Raw genomic sequence first — 21668 nt, 5'->3', positions numbered from 1 at the left:
TCTTTATTCCTCTGTCCCATTTAATGTTCGACTAACTGCTGTATATAGTTTTTACCACTATGCGAATTTTCTCGCTCCTGATTGCGTGGTCTAGAGATGGGGGAAATTAGACGGAAGTATCAAAAAGTACGTCACAACTCACACGTGCCGCAGAAAGCCCAGTTTTCTTCAAATTTTACCCGGTTTGTTGAAGTTTTTTTGTTTTTTGTTGTTTGTGTTTGTTTTTGTTTTTTTGTGGTCAAAAGACAATTTTCTCCAGTTTCCTTGGTACTATTATTTACCACTTTAAGTTTCGTCATTCGTCTTTCGTCAAATACGTTGTGGACTCAACAGTTTGACGGCTAGATGCCCATATGACAAAAATCGGGGGTAAATTGGTTAAAGGCCTATAATATTTAATACTTATTTTTTCTACATCCATATTTAAAGTAGTTTAAGTTTTAGTAGCCACACGTTCATAGCCACTGGGCTATTAATTAAGTGCTCCCATTATGAAAAAGTCATTATTATTAAACAGCGTTAGGTTCAAGATTTTTCGTGTTTCAAAGGTTGCTTTTTCCCCCCTATTTTGTCGCTTTTGGAAACGTAGTGCATCTATCAATTCATAAGCTATATTCATTTTCGTCTGGGTATGGCAAAACAGAAGAGAGCAATGACTCAATTTCGGTTCGCTCCGACAAGCTGAGGCAACAAGCAGTCTTCATTGCATTCGGAGGCTCACCTTAATCGGAAACAAAATACTAATTTTTAGCACACCAAATAGGAATTAAACGAATAAAATACAAAGGATGCTGTATGAAATTATCTAATTAGTATATTCTAATGTGCACGGTTTTAGTGGTCACTCTACTTTCAAACATTTCCATAATCACTTCAACACTATGTGTACTGTTTTGGTTTTGTCTTCCCTCGAGAATTTCACTTAGGTAGCAGTAAAAATTTTCTCTGCTTTTATTCTTTTTAAACCGTATCATCGTCTTAACCCTCTTTACGATAATTGCATTGATCACAGTGTAGAAGCTAGCAAAATCGGTTAAAAGCGAGATTCCTAGTACGTTATTATTGCCTCAATTTGATTTTTAGTTTTTCGTGAGACACAATAAAAATCATTGACTGACAGAATCAAATTGTCCTCTGGCCCTTGAAATAATCCTTTACGTTCATAGTAAATAAAACATAATCACATGATGATAAAAAGACACACACACAGAAAGCCTTTTTTCAATAAGGAGAATCTTACAGCCTTCAAGTAAATAATATAAAAGCCCATGAAAAAATTAATCAAAAAATCTATTGCGCTTCGATTCATAGCTCTATTATATCGCATCTTCTCTCGCTCTATCTCTCTCTCTCTCTCTCTCTATATCTCTCTAGATTGTCGCCTGAGTATTTGCTACGCCACGACGCTCAGCCGGCGGAGTTTCTTTGCGAAAATCAAGGCAAAAACGGTTTAATGATGAATTATATTATTGTCAAGAACACTACAAGTATTTTACGGTACAGCTTATGGCATTATACGATTTGTTTCGCATTTGAAGTCGAGTGGTAGCAATATACGCATTTTGCATCGAGCACATCGACCTTTTTTTGCCAAAAATTTAAAAACGTTTATGGGTTTCAAAGGTCGTTAAGGCCCGGTAATCTTCTCTGGCGCAAACCATTCTACTAGATCTGTTTTATTTGTTAGCCTTCGAAATAATAATTTAGAAAAGAGTCAAGACTAGGGTTGTGGAATTTAACAAGACACATGTGAGTATAAGTTCCAAATTTTCATTTTAAAATTACGCATGCGGAAGTATATTTTGTCTAAAAAACTCTCATTCTCTTTTCTGCGAGTTTATTTTATCGGAGCAGTAACAGTAAACATAAATAAAGTAGCCTGACAAAGTGTTTAAAGCAATTTGTCTCATTTTACAGCTTCTCGAAGAAAACTTCTAATGAGTAGCAAATACGAAAACTTGGGAAGAGCAAACAACGACTAGTGAGTTAGCAAATACGCATCTTTAAAAACTAACTATAATGGTAGCAAATAAAGCATTTTATCTCCAAGTGGGTTAAAATGAGGATTTTTTAAAAGATTAAAATAAGTTTTTTTGTGGGCAATTAGTAAGAAAGTGGAAATGTTTTTTTGTTATTTTCATTTATTTTTTGTTTTGTTTGTTTTGTTTTGTTTTTTTTGTCTTGCTTTGATTTTGCTTGGGGGTGTTGTGGGGGTTGCTCACGGTAAAACGAATATGATCCCAGAAATTACTACCTTTTAAGAGAAGCAATTAAAGTGGTCTTAAGGTTAACATAGGCTTTAAAAAGCTATAAGCTTGGTATCCTCTTCGATACACCGCCCACGCAACGATGTTTTATACCCACAACACGCAACAAACCGCCGGAGAGTTTCAAGAAGTTGCCGATTGACAAACACTGCTGGACATTGGATTACAAAGGACAATTAAATTTGAAAGCTGCTAAAATTGATTTATAAATAGTAATTTTGTGCGTAACATGCAGAGTGTTCATATTTCCTGAGTGGCTTGGACTTTGTTCATGACTATTGTAACACATTCTCAAGGATTTTTTGATGTTAAGTAGCTGTCACACATGTCGACAATATTAAACGTCGGATGTTTAGGTAGCTTTGCACACGATAACAGAGCGATAATAAAGCAAAACATTTTTACAACGATACACGCATATAACTGCGCCGCCGATTACGGAAGCAATTTCGTATCGCTATAACTTTTCACACTACTTGCAAAGGATTGGATGGAGTTTTACTAGATCGTTTTCTAGAATCAACACCATAGTTTAAAACAGTTTTGTTTTTCTTGTTAAAATCGATTCGAGTACTTCGAATTATTAGAGGAGGCACGATTTTCGGACTAATTAACGCGCGGAAAACTGAAAAAATCTCTCCTTTTCGAAGCCTTATGTCTCGATAGACCAATACGGCGACCCCATTCTCTTTTTCATTATTTGTGGAATACCCGACACCAATGAACTTCAAATGCAGAATTTATAAAAAAAGTTCATTGAAGAATTTTAAAGATCCGGTACTCACCTTAAAACCTCTAAAGAAAATTTTCCAATAAATTGTTTCCGTCCGCGTATTTGCGTTATATGGTAAGTATATGGTAGCGCGTCGAGAAAACCCCATCGAGCCGCCTTAGACTACAGTAAAAAAAATCCCATAAAAGAGCTCGTGGATTAAAAACTACCAGGCTGGAATGAAGCCAATAAAGCTATGGCTCAGCAACTCTACATCATCGTAATTATATTTAGTAAATCTCGCTCTCTTTTTTCCCCTTTCCCCATTTAATGTTTCGGCTAATTATGTGTATATGTTTTTACCACTACTGTGAATTTTCTCGCTTCTGATTGGTCCAGAAACGGGGGGAAATAGAAGGACGGATCAATGAATTACGTCAGCAAATCACGCGCGTGCTTGAAACCCAATTTTCTTCCAAATTTTATCCTTGTTTTTGTTGTAAATCTTTTTTTTTTTTTTTTTTTCTGTGGTCAAAAAAACAATTTCCTCCAGTTGTCCTTGGTATGTCTTCTTATTTACAATTGTTTTGCGACATCTTTTGTCACTATTTCGTCACTGATATATGTTGTGGACTCAACAGTTTTGACGGCTAGATGACGAAAATCGAGGTAAATAAGAGAACATACCACTGGAGAAAATTGGTTAAATGCTATAAGTTATAGGTTTTAATATCTAAATATCTCTTTTATTTTAATTGGTAATTTTTAATACTTATTCTTTTAATTTATATATCCATATTTAAAGTAGTTTTACTTTTAGTGGGTCACAAGTTCATTAGCTCTGGGCTGTTAATTAAGTGCTCCCATCAAGAAAGTTCATTATTATTAAACGGCGTTCAGTTCAAGATTTTTCGTGTTCAAAGGTTGTTTTTTTTTTTCCCATTTTGTCTCTGTTGGATATGTATTGCATCTATCAATCATAACTATTATTTATTTTCGTCTTGGGCATGGCATAACAGAAGAAAGCAATGACTCAATTTCGGTTCGCTCCGACAGGCTGAGGCAACAAAGAAGTATTCATTGCATTACTTTCAACAATTTCCATAATCACTTCAATACTATTCTATATTTATACTTGTTTGGTTTTTGTCTTTCCTCGTGAATTTCACTTGGGTATGCAGCCAAAAATGTTTGTGACGTTGTCTTCTCTCGCTTTTCTTCTTTTGTACTATCATCGTCTTAACCCTCTTTACTATGGTCTACTATGGCTCAACCTCTGATATTCTTTTAGTGTTTCGTGAGAAAATAAAACATTGACGACAGACTCAATTGTCTCTTAAGCTATAGCCCTTGAAATCATCCCTCAACAACGTTTTTACAAACAAAATTTTTAAATAACTATAAATACAGGCCCTAGCTAATAGCTATGAAGTTAAGAATGCGCTAGGACCATTTAATAATATATATATGTATATAAATATAACATTGACCACGTTTAAAGATGACGGGATTCTAGGAGCAGAAATCGAAAAAAAACAAAACAAAAACAAACAAAACCAAAAGCACAGAGAAACAAGCGATAAGAGAAAAAAAATAATAAGAAATTACATAATCACTAGAAAAATTACAACATATTTTGGAGGAGAAAAATTTTATCAAAAAATATCAACAGAGAGCTATTTGTTCTATTAATGTGAGAAGTTATTTGTTCTATTAATGCGAGAAAGAAATTAAATATACATTTAAAATGAGAAGTTTATACTACTTAATATTTGCTTATGAATATTATATTGTCGATTATAATTTTTTCTTAAACGTATACAAACTTGTATATATTGTAGTTGAAGCCTTTAATTTCAAGGAGCTCAATAAAAAAAGTCTGTAGTCTCCTGTCTGTAGTCTAATTTCATAGGGAACAAAACATCTTTCAAAAAAAAGCCTTTTGTAATCAAAAGAATATTACAGCCTTGAAGTAATACTAAAAAAGCATGAATTGAATAATTCGAAAAATTCATTGCTCTCTCTCTCTCTACTGTGACGTGGTGTGGGGGAAATTTAAACAAAGGTCTCGCCACTAAATTACAAAAAATGAAGAACCGTGCTGCATTGGAAAAAATTGTCCATACATGTGGAATATTTGCTCTTTTCGGTCTTTTTCCTCTCTTTCCAAAGCAAAAGGTTGTTCTTAAAGTTAAGTTATATAGCACAAGTAAACTGCGTGACACAACATCCTAAATGACCCGTAAATCTTCTCTTTTTTTGCTAACTAGTAAGCATGTTTTCGAGGCTACGAAACCTAAGAAACCATAAGTGGCGAATGTATAGGCCAACAGATAGTATGAGCTTATAAAATCAGCAAGAATACGGTTCTAAATTTTGACAGATTCCTATGAGTTATATACCAAAATGTTCAGGAAAGCCCGGGGTTTTCAAATCCACTTCTGTTTTTTTTGACAGGTTCTGTTTTATTTCAAGGAGAGACGATTCTCTAGCTTGACCCCGGTTATGTCATGCATTTTCTCTTGTAAAATACGTCCAACAGCGTACATTCAACTCAAAAAGTACGGTGGTTTTTTTCAATAGAATTCAATCCAAACCATATAATACAGTCCGTGAATAGTTGAATTAACTGAATCCAGTTCTATAATTTTTGCCTAGATAGTCATTATTTTGAGAAAAGATCCAAAAACCGTGTTTTTGAGACATAATTTGTATGGGCTCACATGATGCCGAATAATAACTTTTCAAGGTTATTATATTAGATCCAAGGATGTATTGAATTTCTTAACTTGGGATGATTTGGCATCTCGAAGAGATAAACACTTGAATGTGTTTATTAATGCATGATCCAGATCCAGTTAACCATGCTGTATACGTACCTACATACATTAGCGATCTTTTCTCAAAATGTTCGGAAAATAACCCGTTATAAATCTCGACTACTATAGAGGGTCATTTTCATATAGAGGTGCGATGAAATGGAACTCACTACTTCATAACTTAAAGTCGTCAACATCAAAAAAGATTTTTAAAAATGAGTTATTATCGGGCAGGCAAATTGTCAATTAATTTTAACTATTTTGCTCCCATTAGAAAAGTCATTATTATCAAACAGCGGTTCAGTTCAAGATTTTTCGTGTTCAAAGGTTGTGTTTCCCCCATATTATCGCTGTTGGATACGTATTGCATCTATCAATCATAACTATTATTTATTTTCGTCTTGGGCATGGCATAACAGAAGAAAGCAATGACTCAATTTCGGTTCGCTCCGACAGGCTGAGGCAACAAAGAAGTATTCATTGCATTACTTTCAACAATTTCCATAATCACTTCAATACTATTCTATATTTATACTTGTTTGGTTTTTGTCTTTCCTCGTGAATTTCACTTGGGTATGCAGTCAAAAATGTTGTGACGTTGTCTTCTCTCGCTTTTCTTCTTTTGTACTATCATCGTCTAACCCTCTTTACTATGGTCTACTATGGCTCAATCTCTGATATTCTTTTTAGTGTTTCGTGAGAAAATAAAACATTGACGACAGACTCAATTGTCTCTTAGCTCTAGCCCTTGAAATCATCCCTCAACAACGTTTTTTACAAACAAAATTTTTAAATAGCTATAAATACAGGCCCTAGCTAATAGATATGAAGTTAAGAATGCGCTAGGACCATTTAATAATATATATATGTATATAAATATAACATTGTCACGTTTAAAGATGACGGAATTCTAGGAGTAGAAATCGAAAAAGCAAAACAAAAACAAAACAAAACAAAAAGCACGAGAAACAAGCGACAAGATAAATAAATAATAATAAGAAATTACATAATCACTAGAAAAATTACAACATATTTTGGAGGAGAAAAATTTTATCAAAAAATATCAACAGAGAGCTATTTGTTCTATGAATGTGAGAAAGAATTTTTACCTTAATAATTGCCAGTGATTATGAAAGGTCGATTATAATTTTTTCTTAAACGTATACAAACTTGTATATATTGTAGCTGAAGCCTTTAATTTCAAGGAGCTCAATAAAAAAAGTCTGTAGTCTCCTGTCTGTAGTCTAATTTCATAGGGAACAAAACATCTTTCAAAAAAAGCCTTTTGTAATTAAAAGAATATTACAGCCTTGAAGTAATACTAAAAAAGCATGAATTAAATAATTCGAAAAATTCAGTGCTCTCTCTCTCTCTCTCTCTCTCTGAGAACTACATACAACTATTTCACGGTACAACTTATGATTTATACGATTTGTTTCGCTTTGAAGTTCGATGTGGTAGCAAATACGCATTTCGCCTTGAGCACATCGACCTTTTTTCGCCAAAAAAAAAAAAAAAAAAACCTTTACGGGTTTCAGTAGGTCTCCAAGGTAATTAAACCACTTCTACTAAGATCTGTTTTGTTTTTTAGCCTTCCAAATACATAATTTTTAGAAAAGAGTCAAGACCTAGGGTTAGAATTCAAAAACAACACTGAACACTGTGACTAAGTTTGAAATTTTTAAAAATTACCCAGAAGTGTGTTTTGCCTAAAACTCTTCTCAGTTCCCTCTCTAGTCTGGCGAGTTTATTTTATCAGAGCAGTAAGGTAAACATATAATAAAGTAGTTGACAAAAGTTTTAAAGCAATTTGTTTCATTTTACAGTTTTTTTACGAAGAAAACTTCTAAATAGCAGCAAAAACGCACTGGGTATAGCAAATACGTATAGTACTAGTGAGGTAGCAAATACGCATCTTTAACCCTAACTACTATAAGGTAGCAAATAAGCATTTTACCTCCAAGTGCGTAAAATGAGGTTTTTTAAAGTTAGTAATACAGTTTTTTTGTGGGAATTACTACGATGTAGAATTGTTTTGTTTTTAGTTTTTTTTGGGGGGTAAAAGAATTGATCCAGGAAATGAATTTAGGATTTGCTACCTTTTAGCAGAGTTAATAGAGGTAGAAGCATCTTGAAAGTGCTCTTAAGGTTAATATAGCGCGTTGTTTCGAAGAATATACAAATAAAATAAATACATTAATGAATATTTTCATTTATACACGGTAGGCTTTAAAGCTATAATCTTTTGTATCCTCTTCCATACACGCTTCCACAACTCACAACTCACAACAACCGTAGATATAAGTTGGGCATGGACAACACTGCTTGAACGTTGGATTTACAAAAGAGAATTAAATTTGAAATCTAATCTATCTATAAATTGAATTTATAAATAGTAATTCTTTTTGCGGTCAACATTATGATGTTTAGTAACTTTGCACACGATAACAGAAAGCGTATTTTGTATTTTGTGTGTAATTAATGGGTAACATTTCCCTAATCATTTCATAGCGAGTTCTTTTCATCTAAAGATTTCTAACTTAAAGGCGTGATCAGTTACATGTAACGTTTGATTTGAAATTCATATTATTAACTTCCTGCTTCAATTCTATTGTGTTTAACCTATTTTTACATTTTGTTTTGCAGGCATTGAGTTTAATTAAAGCGCTTTCTTTGTAAAGCCGTTCAGATCGTCGTCAACATTGGTGTTTCAAGATTTTTCGTGTTCAAGGCTATTTTTTCTTCTCCCTCGTGTCGCTGTTGAATGCGTATCGTATCTATGAATCATAACGATTATTTTCCTCTTTGGAATGGCATAAAAGAAGAGAGAAATAATAGGAGAAGCACTTTGATCTGAGACAGCAAAGAAGAAGGAATACAAGACTCTTAACCACAGGAAACCCAACTAAGGTAGGCTGCTTTATGTAGAGGAGCTTACTCTACTCCACTCTACTCTACTCTACTCTACTCTACTCTACTCTACTCTACTCTACTCTACTCTACTCTACTCTACTCTACTCTACTCTACTCTACTCTACTCTACTCTACTCTACTCTACTCTACTCTACTCTACTCTACTCTACTCTACTCTACTCTACTCTACTCTACTCTGTTTATAAGAAATAAGAAATACCGAAATATATTCACATTATCAAGCTGACCTTCCAATCTCTTGTCTGTTCTAGAAATACTGAATCATGAAGACTCTGATGCTCTTGGCAGCCCTTTGCCTTGTTCTCTGTGTTGTACTGCCTCAAACCGACGGGGCCTGCTACGTTATACGCGTTGTGAGATGCTACTTGGTCTACTCCAATGGACGGTGGTATCGCCTCTGTAGAGTGCAGTACCGATATAGGTGCTATGGCAAGAGAGACCAGATCGAGGATGACCAGGTTAATTATGTTTTCTTTTCTTTTGTCAATCTATCGGGTCCCTATCTTTCTTTTGGTCGGCTTCTAAGAGCGTTTACGATGTAGTTTAGTTACAACGACAACGTCGCGTGACAGGCTTAAATTTGGAGTGCGTTAAACAAATGAAGCTCTTAGTTTTTTCGCGGGGCAAGTTTCAACTAAACGAATAGAAAGTAGTCCTATTAATGTTTTGCAAAATTTATTTGCTATGAGAGTTTTGCAAGACAGAATGTCACAAGGAGTGAAACGCATGGTTTACACACTTTGAATATTCTGATTCGTCATTAAAATCTTTTTGTCTTTCAGGGAAGAGCTGAAAGCAAAAGAAAAAGACCAGCAGAAAAGGCTATCATTGAAAAGTTCCCGCACAAGTGCTCTACCTATGACAAGAACGGTGACGGAAAAATCACCTTCGATGAGTTCCGAAAAACCCTTAAAGATGTGCACGACACCAAGACGCTTCGAAAACTCTTCAAAGCTACTGACAAAGATGGTGAGTTCAAACGCGTTCCTACAACAAAAATGTAATCACAAATGTAAATTTTCTCGCTCTCCGATTGGTAGAGAGCCGTGGTAAATAAGAGGGCATAATAACAAATTACGTCAAATTTCGAAAACTCTTTCACGCCGCTGGCAAGAATGAGTTAAAATGTTCCTACAACAGGAAAAAACAAAGTTAAAAAAAGAAAAAAAAGAAGAAAAAAAAAAGAAATTCCACTCTAGATTTTTTTAATTTCGAAATTCATTGACTTTCGTTGAAAAATTTCGTCGATGAAAAAATGAATAACCCTTTGTCGTACAAAATCAAAAACACAAAAATGTCGAGTCTAGATTTGTTAGCTTTAAAACTCCTTGTTTTCCGATGTTCACATAGCATAAGTTTGTATCATGCTACCAATACGATGATATTATCATGTTCTTTATTGTATATTTAACAAATTGACATCAGATTTTTATGTGCTGTCCTCTTATTGACGATAAATTGCGTCATCGCATTGTCAAAGTAACGTGGATCCACGAGGCGTAGCCAACTAACGGAAAGAGCGCGCGTTTGGCGTCAGCTTTATCTGTCTGTCCTCTTATTGATGATAAAAAAATAACCAATCAGCGCGCGAGAAATTTGTAAGTTATTGTAAAATCATAAATTAAATATAGATTGATTATTCTAACTTTTTATATATTAGCTTAGTTTTGTACCATCTTTAATATATATCTTCATTGTAATTAATAATAATAATAATAATAATAATAATAATAAAAGCACTGAAATCTTATATAAAAAAATATTGAAAGAAATAATGCTTGTTATAATGATAATAACTATATCTAAAACATATATGTAGATTTTATATACAATAATAATAAAGTAAAACAATAATCAGGGATTAATAGTGGATTCCACAGAGTGGCTCTTCTTCCACTGGATTCCAATTGGAATTTAGAAGTTGATTTTTATGGAGGGAGGAAAGCCGGAGAACCCGGAAAACCCTCGAAGCACAGGAGAGAACCAACAAACAACTCTACTCACTTACGACATCGAGCTCGTCGGGACTCAAACCCAGGTCGCATTGGTGAGAGGTGGCGCTCTCACCGCTATTGTATAGAATTTGTACTTAATAGACTTTTTCACTTATTATAAATCTTATTGTATGTCACCTATTCGTTTAGCTCTTTAGTTGTTTTATGGTGGTATTGTACCTTCATTCTGTCTTTCTTTCACAATAGTATGTATTTGTAGCTATATCTCTTAATGTTACGATGTTACGATAAACTGTTGTTGTAACTCACGTTTTGGTTGTGTTATTTGCTTTTTCCAGGAGACGGCGTCATCACTTGTAAAGATGAGTTCTTGCAGGCAAAATTCGACTTCTCCAAGAAGCCAGTTTATTAATAAAACCGCTGACCAGAGCCTTAAAATAAGAATGACGTCCATTATCTAAGCAGTAATAATAATTGTAAAACCGGCCAAGAAGATTAAAATAAAACACTCTAATTAAAAGAAGTTAAATGTGATATTTTAATTAGAATATAATAATAATAAACAATCAGCCGGGATTTTAAAGTTAACGGAAAATGTTTGGCAAAAACAGTGGGCCGAAGAGAATTCTGGTAGTATCAAAGAAGGAATAATTTACCGACTCTTTCCAATGTCATCAGTTGCCTAGTAACGCTCACGCATGCTCAACAGAAACGTGTAACGGTCGAGAACAGAGTCGACGCGAGTGAAAAACGTCTGCGCATGCTCTGAATCCGTATGCAAATTAATCAAAACATAAGTAAATTTGACTTTGAAACATGCCTGATAAATTGGACTTAACAAAACTTAAGACTAATTCTTTCATAACGGAGCTTCGGCCCGCGCGAGAGGAGCACCATACTTAAGAAAAAATGGTAAACCATCGAGTTGATTTTTCATGGCTTGGCTGACGTCACTTCCGTCCGTCCGTCCGTCCGTCCGTCCGTCCGTGTACACAACACAGGAATCCCGCTTGATGTCAAAGCAAAACTACTCACAAATGCAGCTCTCAAATGCACAGAAAAAATTGCTCTAGGACAAGTTATAGACCAAAAACAATTTAAAAAAAAACTTCCGTGTAGTCGAAGATGGATCAAGAAGTGTTCTTCAAGAATCCAGGTGTGTGTTTTTTAGCAAACAATCGTATATATATATATATTTTTTGACAAGCATTTTTCTCGACGAATCGACAAATCAAAGACTTTCTCTCAAAACTTTTTATATTTCTATAGATAAGCTTAATTTATTTTAATGTTGGAGGAAATATAACACGGAGAGCATATTACGACAACAAATATTCGTCCTTTATTTAGCTTTGTAAATCTTTAACAATTCGGTTGTTTTTAACCAACTATCGTATGTTTTTCGTTCAAAAAAAATGCAGCTTTGCTCGCCTCCTATCGCGGGGACCCATCGGCAAAACAAAGAAGACTTTCATTCAATAATTTTATATCTTTCTACCGATAATTTATTTATTTTTGAAGGAAATATAAATTTTTACCAAATATTCAACTGTTTATTAAGCTGTTCGAGCAAGTATGATTATAAAAATGAGCTTAAATTTGTGTTGTTGAGAGATGTTATTGTATAAAGACCTAGTCTTTCACTTTAAAAAGCTAAAAAACATTCAAAAACATTTACAAACGCCAATTTACCGACAAGAAATTCGTCACTTTGTATTTTGCATTGCCTTTTGCGTTATTTTCTATTTTGTCTCAGTTGTTCTTGTCAAGTTTAACTGAATGTAAACTTCGTCTCGTTCTGTAAAAGACGTAATTAAGTAAGCTTATTTTCTGCTCACCTTAACCAGTTTCCAAGTCTGTTTTTTAGTCTTGATTTGTCCTAAATCTCCAGATTTTCGATTTCAATGAAAGACATCCGAGGTGAATTTCACTAAACTTGATATTGTATTGGATTATCTGTAGTTATCTTTCGTTTTTCTTTAAGAAAAAGAGATTCAAAGCCTAAAACTGTCGGCACTGGAAAAGTTTTGTCGAAGAAAATCTTCCAAGAGTAAAACTAGCCCCTGGGGGTGGTGGTGAGTTGTGTACAAAATTCCTAAGTGGAAGAGTATACTCGCGCAAAAAAAACAACAACAACAAAAAACAAACAAACAAACAAACAAACAAACAAACAAAACAATGTACTGCATTTTGATTCGATTTCACTGCATGGTTTTTATTATGGGAGAAATTATCTTTATCTCGAATAACAATAACTGAAGATTTTTTCCCCGATCTTATTTTTACCTTTCAGTTTCATTCAAATTGTTCTCCCTGTGACTTCCGTATCGGGAGCTCCGCTTTTAGGCAGTGCCTAAATATATGTATTATTGTGTTTGTTAATACAGTATCTTGGTCTGACAAAAGTATACTCTCGAACTTTTTTGTATACTTGGAGAAAACAAACATATATTTTCTCACTCAAACTCTTCAAAATTCTTAGAAAAAGTGCTGAAGTGCATGCATGCGCAAACGTTTTTCTCTAGTGTCAACAGAGTCTCCTTTTCCTCGCGAATGCAGATTCAGCAGAAGAAAAAGAAAGTCTGTCAGCAGGGAGAGAGGAGAAAGAAAGCCACTCAAAATAAGTTTAGAATTAAATTTTTAAATCATTCAATGGCGGATCCAGGATTTTGAAAAGGGGCGATTAAAAATGGCCGCCACGCTGAACAAGCTGGCAAGATTGGCTTCACAAAGGGGGGTTTCAATTTCATTATACTAACATGATTGGCTTCACAAGTTCTCACAAGAGGGGGGTTCCACGAGAACTTCTGTGCAATTTGAAAAGAATATCCCCAGTGCAGTTTAAAATCAAGATTTTCAAGTTACACGAGCCGGAACTAGGCGAACAACTTCTAATGTTCATTGCAGATTACTTTTTTTAAATTTGCACTAAAATTTGCACTGCAATGCAAGTTACTTGTTCTGCTGTGTTATTGGTTAACATCACTGCTCTCTCAGCCAATCAGAATCGAGTAATTTTTTCTATTTATGTCATTATCTTTGTCCAGATAAATTAGAGATGATTAACTGTTTAACAAATGTCACGTGATGATTCGTTTTGATGATTCGGATTTTATTTGTTTTATTAATTTAATTTTAAAGTGACATCCCAAACTTCACAAGACGCACTTCAACGATGATGGAAGTAAGCAAAAATTGTATGTCACTTCTATTCGGATCTAGAAGAATAGCTTCACAAAAATTTTCAAGTTTACCTAAACGAATCGTAAGGCTACGTGCTAGTAATCGCTGGAAAAGCAAGGTTTTCTAGTCGACCGTATTCCAGTGTCGGTATTTCTATGTGAATTGAGCGTTGTGTGCATAGAATATTAAATGAAGTGGTAGTGTGTATGAGTGTAAAATGTCCCCAATTAGTGCGAAGGCGCTAGAACGACTAGACACTTAAATAAAAGTGATTATTTATTTTATTTATTTATTTCATTTACTCGAGCCATGACAAATTAAACTAACAAACAAACCAGTGAAGACGTTAACAACGTCCTGGCTATCTGCTGCAAAATTTAATGACGTTCTTTGTCCCCAGTTGTTGTTGTTGTTGTTGTTGTTTTCTTTTTTCTTTTGTTTTTTTTTTTCTTTTTCTTTTTCTTTTGTTGCGCCAAAAAAGTTTGATTTCTTCAATGATTCCCAGTATTTTATAAACCGATTGAAAACGTGTCGTTTCTTGAAAGAGAATAAACGAATATGGTATTTTAATCGGCAAATGCGATGGACGCGCAGTCGGACTCCATACATGCATTTCTTTATATGGACCTGACATGTTCAAAGTCAAAATGATGTCATTATTTTTTTTAAATATCACAAATATTTTAACATTTCTAGAAAGCACGATAACCAAATAATTGAAATCCGAATGAACGTCGTAAAAAGTAAGGGACAACAATAATAATAATAATAATAACTTTATTTTGTATTGCGCAAATCCTACATAAATACTCAAATGCGCATCACAAACAACTGATAAACTAAATCATTATAAATTCAAATACATACATAATTAGAAAAAGAAATCAATAAAAATATATATACAAATAATAAAAATATAAATAAAAAGATTTCTTAAATAAAAATGTCTTAATCTTAGATTTAAAAGATGAAATAGAATTGGAGCATCTAATTTCAAGAGGAAGATGGAGGATAAATAAGGAGAATGCCATTGTCATTTCTCCTAAGATTATAAATTGAAGCAACATAAAACATTAAACGTTGGTGGAAAAATCAATGTCTATTTTGCTACAATTAAGGGGTGAAATTCGGGGGTCTTGGACCAAGTTTCAAATATTAGACACAAATGTCAGTGAATATTTTGATACGGTTATTTAATTGATTGATTGATTGATTTTTTTATTTGGGGGGGGGGGGGGGGGGGGGGGGGGGGGGGAGGATTCGCTTTTTAATTTTAATTTTAATTTTTTTAATTAAAAAAATACCACAATCTATGCTTTTATTTAATCAGTTTATTTGAATCTTATTTTGTTAGCCCGCTTTACAATTTTTATTATCATTACTGTTGAACAAATGCATTCTTTGGACATACTGAATTCCCCTGCTCTGGTCAGCGGTTTTACTAGCAAACATGCTTATGAGAGCAACCCCATTCACTCTTCTTGAACTCGTTACACTTGATAACGCCATCTCCTGGAAAAGACAAACAAAAAACACAACGTGAATAAAGTAACGCCATATTCCTCTAGAATAAATAAAGGCGTGATACATTACTTTTGTGGAGTGTTTGGAGCGGCAAAGATTGCTTCAAACTCATTTTTTGAGTGTTTTTATTTCAGGGCGGGGATGCTCATTGGAAATTTCGAGGTACCAGTCCTGTCCAATTGGGCGTTGCAACTAATGATTTTTAACCCTAAAAGGCACCAATTATCTATGATCTGAGTGACAGAAGTCAGATAATGAACTGAAAATAAATATCCTGAATTACAACTGCCAATTCTGACTGTCATCGTATAATCTCAGGTATCTCAGTATTGCCTCAAAAACACCGTAAGAGGTACTGGCTTACTCTCTGGTAGTCCTTTTAGATTTGTGACACCATAGGAGGTACCAATTTGCAGATCTGGAACCCTTAAAGGTATGACGAGAATCCCCGCCCTCTTCCCATGTGAGTCCTTTCTACCCCTCCCCTCCCCTCCCCGGGATTTTATGAACCTTCCGGCGTTTCCTCTGACGTTTTACTTAGAAAATGCAGCGAAGAATATTAATGTATTACTAAAAGTAATCTAGATTAAACATTATTTTTTTTGTTTTTAGACTCACCATTTGTGTCACTGCCTCTGAAGGCTTTCATAATCTGCTTGATACCGTGCACATCTGCGAGGGTTGATCGGAACTCATCGAAGGTGATGCTTCCGTCATCGTTCTTGTCATAGGTAGAGAACTTGCAGGGCATGTCTTCGAGGATGGCCTTTCCTGGTCCTTTCTTATTTGTAGCCTAAAAAAAAGATTTGAGTGGATTCTTAGTGTAACACATTCCATTTCTGAACGTTGTCACGCAACGCCGCTATATATAGCAGTAACACCACTTCACATAGCAGTAATACCACAGCAAACGAACAATATATATATTTAAAAACTACATACACAACAAAGAAAAAGATTATAACTTGCCTTGTCATTCTCAATCTCGTCTCTCTTGGTATAGCAATTCGTATTGTAGTAAGCTACACATATGCGATACCATCCGCATCCACTGATGTAGGTCAAGCCACAAGATGTACTACGATACCTGATGCAATACGCGTCGTTTTGGGGCAGTACAACACAGAGAACAAGGCAAATTGCTGCCAAGAGCATCAGAGTCTTCATGATTCAGTATTTCTAGGACAGACAAGAGATTGGAAATATGACTTCAGTGTATTTGACCACATACCATTCTCTTGAGTATTATTTTTTTAGATTGAAATACAATAGGACAAAAGAAGGAATGGAACGAAACTGAATGCAATGCTATGCAATGAAATATAGTAAAGAAGAGAAGAGAAGAGAAGATAACAGAACAGAACAGAACAGAAAAATGAAACTCGCAAAGTTTTCAATTTGTACCTTGGTTGAAAACACGTATACATAAAGCAGCCTACCTTGGTTGGGTTTCCTGTGGTTAAGAGTCTTGTATTCCTTCTTCTTCGTGTCTCAGATCAAAGTGCTTCTCCTATTATTTCTCTCTTCTTTTATGCCATTCCAAAGAGGAAAATAATCGTTATGATTGATAGATACGATACATATTCAACAGCGACACGAGGGAGAAGAAAAAATAGCCTTGAACACGAAAAATCTTGAAACACCAATGTTGACGACGATCTGAACGGCTTTACAAAGAAAGCGCTTTAATTAAACTCAATGCCTGCAAAACAAAATGTAAAAATAGGTTAAACACAATACAACTGAAGCAGGCAGTTAATGATATGAATCTGAAATCAAACGTTACATGTATAAACTGATCTTTATTTTAGGCCGAATTCTTTAAAACAACACCAGTCCGGACATTGAATAATTTATTCCCTTGCGAAGGACATTTTTAGATCATTTGAAGCTAAAAAAAAAGAGTTCCTTTTTTGATCAAGCGCAAGAAAATCTACGAATTGTAAAACTCGATTGTTGTGCATGTTATTTGAATAAGCAAGTTCGTGAAATGTATTTTTGTAAGCGTTATAGCACCCCCCCCCCCCCCCTTCCCTTCTCCCATCCCCACTCCACTCCATACTATAGTCTCGTATTTTCCAGTGTCAGCCCTCACTTTTTCCCATACTAGTCTCTTATATATTTCCCAATCTTATGGAATAACGAGAGAGTTTCATTGCGTTACTCGAACTTCTCAATTCTCATGATCAGGTTACTTCTCGTCATTCTATTTATTCATATGTAAAAAGAAGAAGAAGAAGAAGAAGAAGAAGAAGAAGAAGAAGAAGAAGAAGGAGAAGAAGGAGAAGAAGAAGAAGGAGAAGAAGAAGAAAAAAACAGTTTAATATAGCGTCGGTTTAATCAGCCATAGTCAGATAAAATTAAATAATTTCAAACACCCTTAAAAAAAACACAAATAAAATAGCACTGAGTTTTGCAGCTGCCATAAGTATAGTTTCTGGTCAAATAGAGTGAACTTAGTCTAACTGCTAATTAGTTGACGTCAACGAAATTCTGAGCTATCTAAGTTTGATAAATTTATCTAACTATTCAACAGCGTGACCAGATGCACTCTAAAACCGCGTAAAATTTAACACTTAGTTAATACTTTTTCATGTGTTTATTTTGTGTCGTCCAATTATTCTCAGTAATCATTTCACTGTCATATTTTTTTACGGATTTAGCACTACGTGAGTGACAGGAGTGTCAGGAACACTATGATTACTTTAACAAGTCTAGTTATTTTGAATAAAAATTGATCGAAAATCTAACTTACAAGGGGAAAACTACTTCAAACTCATCGTTATTTCTTCACTCAGGACGTAGTTTGCTTTAATTTGTGGCGAAATTTTTTCTTTCTTTTTTCTTTTACTCTCAACATACATTAAATATACCATATATAAAAATTATTTTGTCTAATATTCGCTCTTTTTTGGGGGACTTTTGTCGAAATTTTAGCTGCCCACGTTTGAGTACTGACGAGCATACTAACTTTCAGAAAGTTATAATCAAAAGACGTGTATTAATATCAAAATATATTTTAGCATGAAAGATCTTGAACTAGATAGCCTATGTGAACGACTTTTAATAGCTTTATTTCAAAAATAACTATGAATAAACGGCAGAAAATGTAAAAATATATCGAAAGACGTGACGGTAAATAATGCAAGATCGGGACTGAATTAATGTTTTTCATTTCAGACCACGTTTTATTTCATAAAGAATAAGATTTTTTGTGGAAGTGGTAGATTTTCGCTTTTTTGTCGGTGCTTGGTGGTCGATCAACCAGCGAGGTTTCCCGTTTCAGTACACTATCAATTTCCTTTTAAAACGAAAACAAATCTCTTGAATTTCAATCAGCCAGAAGTGAAATTCCATGCTTAAATTCTATCAAATTGAAAGAATATATATGAGAAGATATTACAGTAAACTCACTTACAAACAAAATGTTAAAATGACCCTATACTTCTACGACTCTGACCATCCCAGATTTTTAGCGCTGTTTAACCAAAACAATTTAAACAATTGCAATGTGATGCGGTCTTGGAATACTAAACGGTAACGGTTTCAAAAAAGCTCTTTTTCAAAAAGGAAAAATATATTATTCAATGTCCGGACTGGTGTTGTTTTAAAGAATTCGGCCTAAAATAAAGATCAGTTTATACATGTAACGTTTGATTTCAGATTCATATCATTAACTTCCTGCTTCAGTTCTATTCTGTTTAACCTATTTTTACGTTTCGTTTTGCAGGCATTGAGTTTATTTAAAGCGCTTTCTTTGTAAAGTTATTCAGATCGTAGTCAACATTTGCGTTTCAAGATTTTTCGTGTTCAAGGCTATTTTTTCTTTTCCCTCGTGTCGCTGTTGAATACGTACCGTATCTATCAATCATAACGATTATTTTCCTCTTTGGGATGGCATAAAAGAAGAGAGAAATAATAGAAGAAGCACTTTGATCTGAGACAGCAAAGAAGAAGGAATACAAGACTCTTAACCACAGGAAACCCAACCAAGGTAGGCTGCTTAATGTATACGTGTTTTCAACCAAGGTACAAATTGAAAAACTTTGCGAGTTTCATTCTTCTGTTCTCTTCTGTTCTCTTCTGTTCTCTTCTGTTCTCTTCTGTTCTCTTCTGTTCTCTTCTGTTCTCTTCTGTTCTCTTCTGTTCTCTTCTCTTCTTTACTATATTTCATTGCATTGCATTGCATTCAGTTTCGTTACATTCCTTTTTTTGTTCTGTTGTATTTCAATCTAAAACAATAATACTCAAGAGGATGGTATGTGGTCAAATACACTGAAGTCATATTTCCAATCTCTCGTCTTTTCTAGAAATACTGAATCATGAAGACTCTGATGCTCTTGGCAGCAATTTGCCTTGTTCTCTGTGTTGTACTGCCCCAAACCGACGCGTTATGCCTCAGGTATCGCGTTGTAACATGCGGTGTGAGGTACCTCAGTAACTGCGGCTGGTATCGTGTCTGCTTAAGGTACTACAGAACTACATGCTATTACAAGAGAGACCAGATCGAGAATGACAAGGTAAGCTAACCTTGTTCTCGTTTCTTTTTATTCAACCAGTAAGCGTTTTTTTTTTCTACCGTGATAAAGGACTATCTTCAACGGTGTTGCGTGACAAGGTGCACGAAAGGAATGTATTACATGGTTAAACTCCTAGTCTAAATTAGTGATTTTTGCAAAGAAATGTGTCTGTCCTGATAACGAGGCTATTACGCGTTACTGGCTTACATTTCTTTGCAAAAATGCTTAGTTTCAAAAATTAATACCTCTTCGTCAGTCTAAAGGCAATCTTTACGAAACTTAGCAGTTTTACTATTATCGAAGTAAAATCTTATAGTAAACTCCTATTTCCAATAAATCAAATATCGCATACTGTCCGGCTAGTAGGAAAAGTCAATTCACTATAATGTTTGGGTTTTTCAGGGAAAAGTTAAAAGTACGAAAAAAGGACCAGAAAAGGCTATCCTTGAAAAGTTCCCGTACAAGTTCTCTACCTATGACAAGGACGGCGACAAAAGTATCACCTTCGATGAGTTCCGAACAACCATCTCTGATGTGAAAAAGAAAACCGACCTTAAAAAAGTCTTCAACAGTGCTGACGAGAATAGTAAGTTCAAATATTCCTAGGGAAAAAAATATTCGAGTCTACTAAATTTCGTAATTCATCGATTTTCCGCTGCATTATCAAAGTAAAGTAATTGAAATAAAGGTAACGATTAAACTTGTTAAGGACGCTCATGGGGATTGTTCGCGCGTATCCTTCCTACGCATAAATTTAGCGCGCTTGCGCTCATCGTGATGACGTCATTCCAATGTTTTGATAAGCAAAATATCTTGAAAACTTCTTTAATCTCTTATAGCTATAAAACAAAGTCGGGGACCCCCTTTTTTATTTCGTTTTTTTGAAAGTACCTTATAATAACCAACTTTAAGGGGAAAATAAAAAATCTGAGGATGGGATCAAATCGAAATTACATATTTTGCGTATAATGGAATAGAAATATTTCACGTAACGTGAAGGCTACAAGTCCACACTTGCAGCCCAATAACATCTTATATTTCTATTTTTAACACAAACTTTAAATGCTAACTAATTCTTTGGTTATTGTCTAGAGTTCTGTGAAAATGAAGACGATCATTTTCTCCCCCCAGTAAATTAAGGCTTATTTTTGACAGCTTTCATGTCTACGTTGTTCGCGCGTTTTTACTGTAAAAAGGGTGAACTTCCACGCATTCTGACGGCTAAACGAAATCGGTAACCCCCAAATTTTATTTGCTTTTTTTTTCTTTTTTATTATGATATACTCTCATCATACAAAATTTTTAAGAAATCTGGCAATGGGATTTTTTGGCCATGAACGTCCTTAAGAACATTCCATTATGTCGTTCTCTCGATTTAGGTTAACGCTGTAGTACAAATGTTTTTCAACTAAAAAAAATTCATTCAAAAATAGGTTTAAGAAGCAATTATAATATTTTCTCTTTTTATTTGCCTTTGCAGAAGACGGAGTCATCAATTGTGACGAGTTCAAGCTGGCGCCATGGGGTTTCTCAAAAAAGCCAGTTTGTGATTAAAAGCGCTGACCAGAGCCGGGGAATTCAGCATGTCCAAAGAATGCATTTGTTCAACAGTAATGATTAAAAATTGTAAGGCGGGCTAAGAAAATAAGATTCAAATAAACTGATTAAATGAAAGCATAAATTGTGGTCACTTTAAATTTAGAAGAACTTGAAAAAATCCGTGAACAACAACGACAACAACAAAACCAAACAAC

At 34.5% G+C, this 21668-nt stretch overlaps 3 protein-coding genes across 3 annotated transcripts; 2 read left to right on the top strand and 1 right to left on the bottom strand.

The window, feature by feature from the left end:
- The first annotated feature begins 8552 nt into the window (after positions 1-8552).
- LOC116294299 (uncharacterized) lies at positions 8553-11210 on the top strand. The gene is made up of 4 exons (XM_089039164.1): positions 8553-8708; positions 8984-9190; positions 9515-9701; positions 11026-11210. Exons 2-4 carry the CDS (start codon positions 8996-8998, stop codon positions 11097-11099), a joined length of 456 nt encoding a protein of 151 aa, XP_088895290.1. The 5' UTR covers positions 8553-8708; positions 8984-8995; the 3' UTR covers positions 11100-11210.
- Positions 11211-15183: 3973 nt separating this feature from the next.
- LOC116294294 (uncharacterized) lies at positions 15184-16964 on the bottom strand. The gene is made up of 4 exons (XM_031701861.2): positions 16834-16964; positions 16364-16573; positions 16013-16187; positions 15184-15382 (listed from the first exon to the last, which is right to left on the bottom strand). Exons 2-4 carry the CDS (start codon positions 16559-16561, stop codon positions 15312-15314), a joined length of 444 nt encoding a protein of 147 aa, XP_031557721.1. The 5' UTR covers positions 16562-16573; positions 16834-16964; the 3' UTR covers positions 15184-15311.
- Positions 16965-19237: 2273 nt separating this feature from the next.
- On the top strand, positions 19238-21588 carry LOC116294288 (uncharacterized). The gene is made up of 4 exons (XM_031701855.2): positions 19238-19388; positions 19705-19914; positions 20317-20500; positions 21395-21588. Exons 2-4 carry the CDS (start codon positions 19717-19719, stop codon positions 21466-21468), a joined length of 456 nt encoding a protein of 151 aa, XP_031557715.1. The 5' UTR covers positions 19238-19388; positions 19705-19716; the 3' UTR covers positions 21469-21588.
- The last annotated feature ends 80 nt before the right edge of the window (positions 21589-21668 follow it).

This window comes from Actinia tenebrosa, unplaced genomic scaffold (assembly GCF_029948245.1).
Source record: "Actinia tenebrosa isolate PJP-AT-01 unplaced genomic scaffold, QUT_ActTen_1.0 PGA_scaffold0__85_contigs__length_37466705, whole genome shotgun sequence".
Taxonomy (NCBI): domain Eukaryota; kingdom Metazoa; phylum Cnidaria; class Anthozoa; order Actiniaria; family Actiniidae; genus Actinia; species Actinia tenebrosa.
Note: the sequence above shows the minus strand (reverse complement) of the source record. Positions and strands in the feature narration are given on the sequence as shown.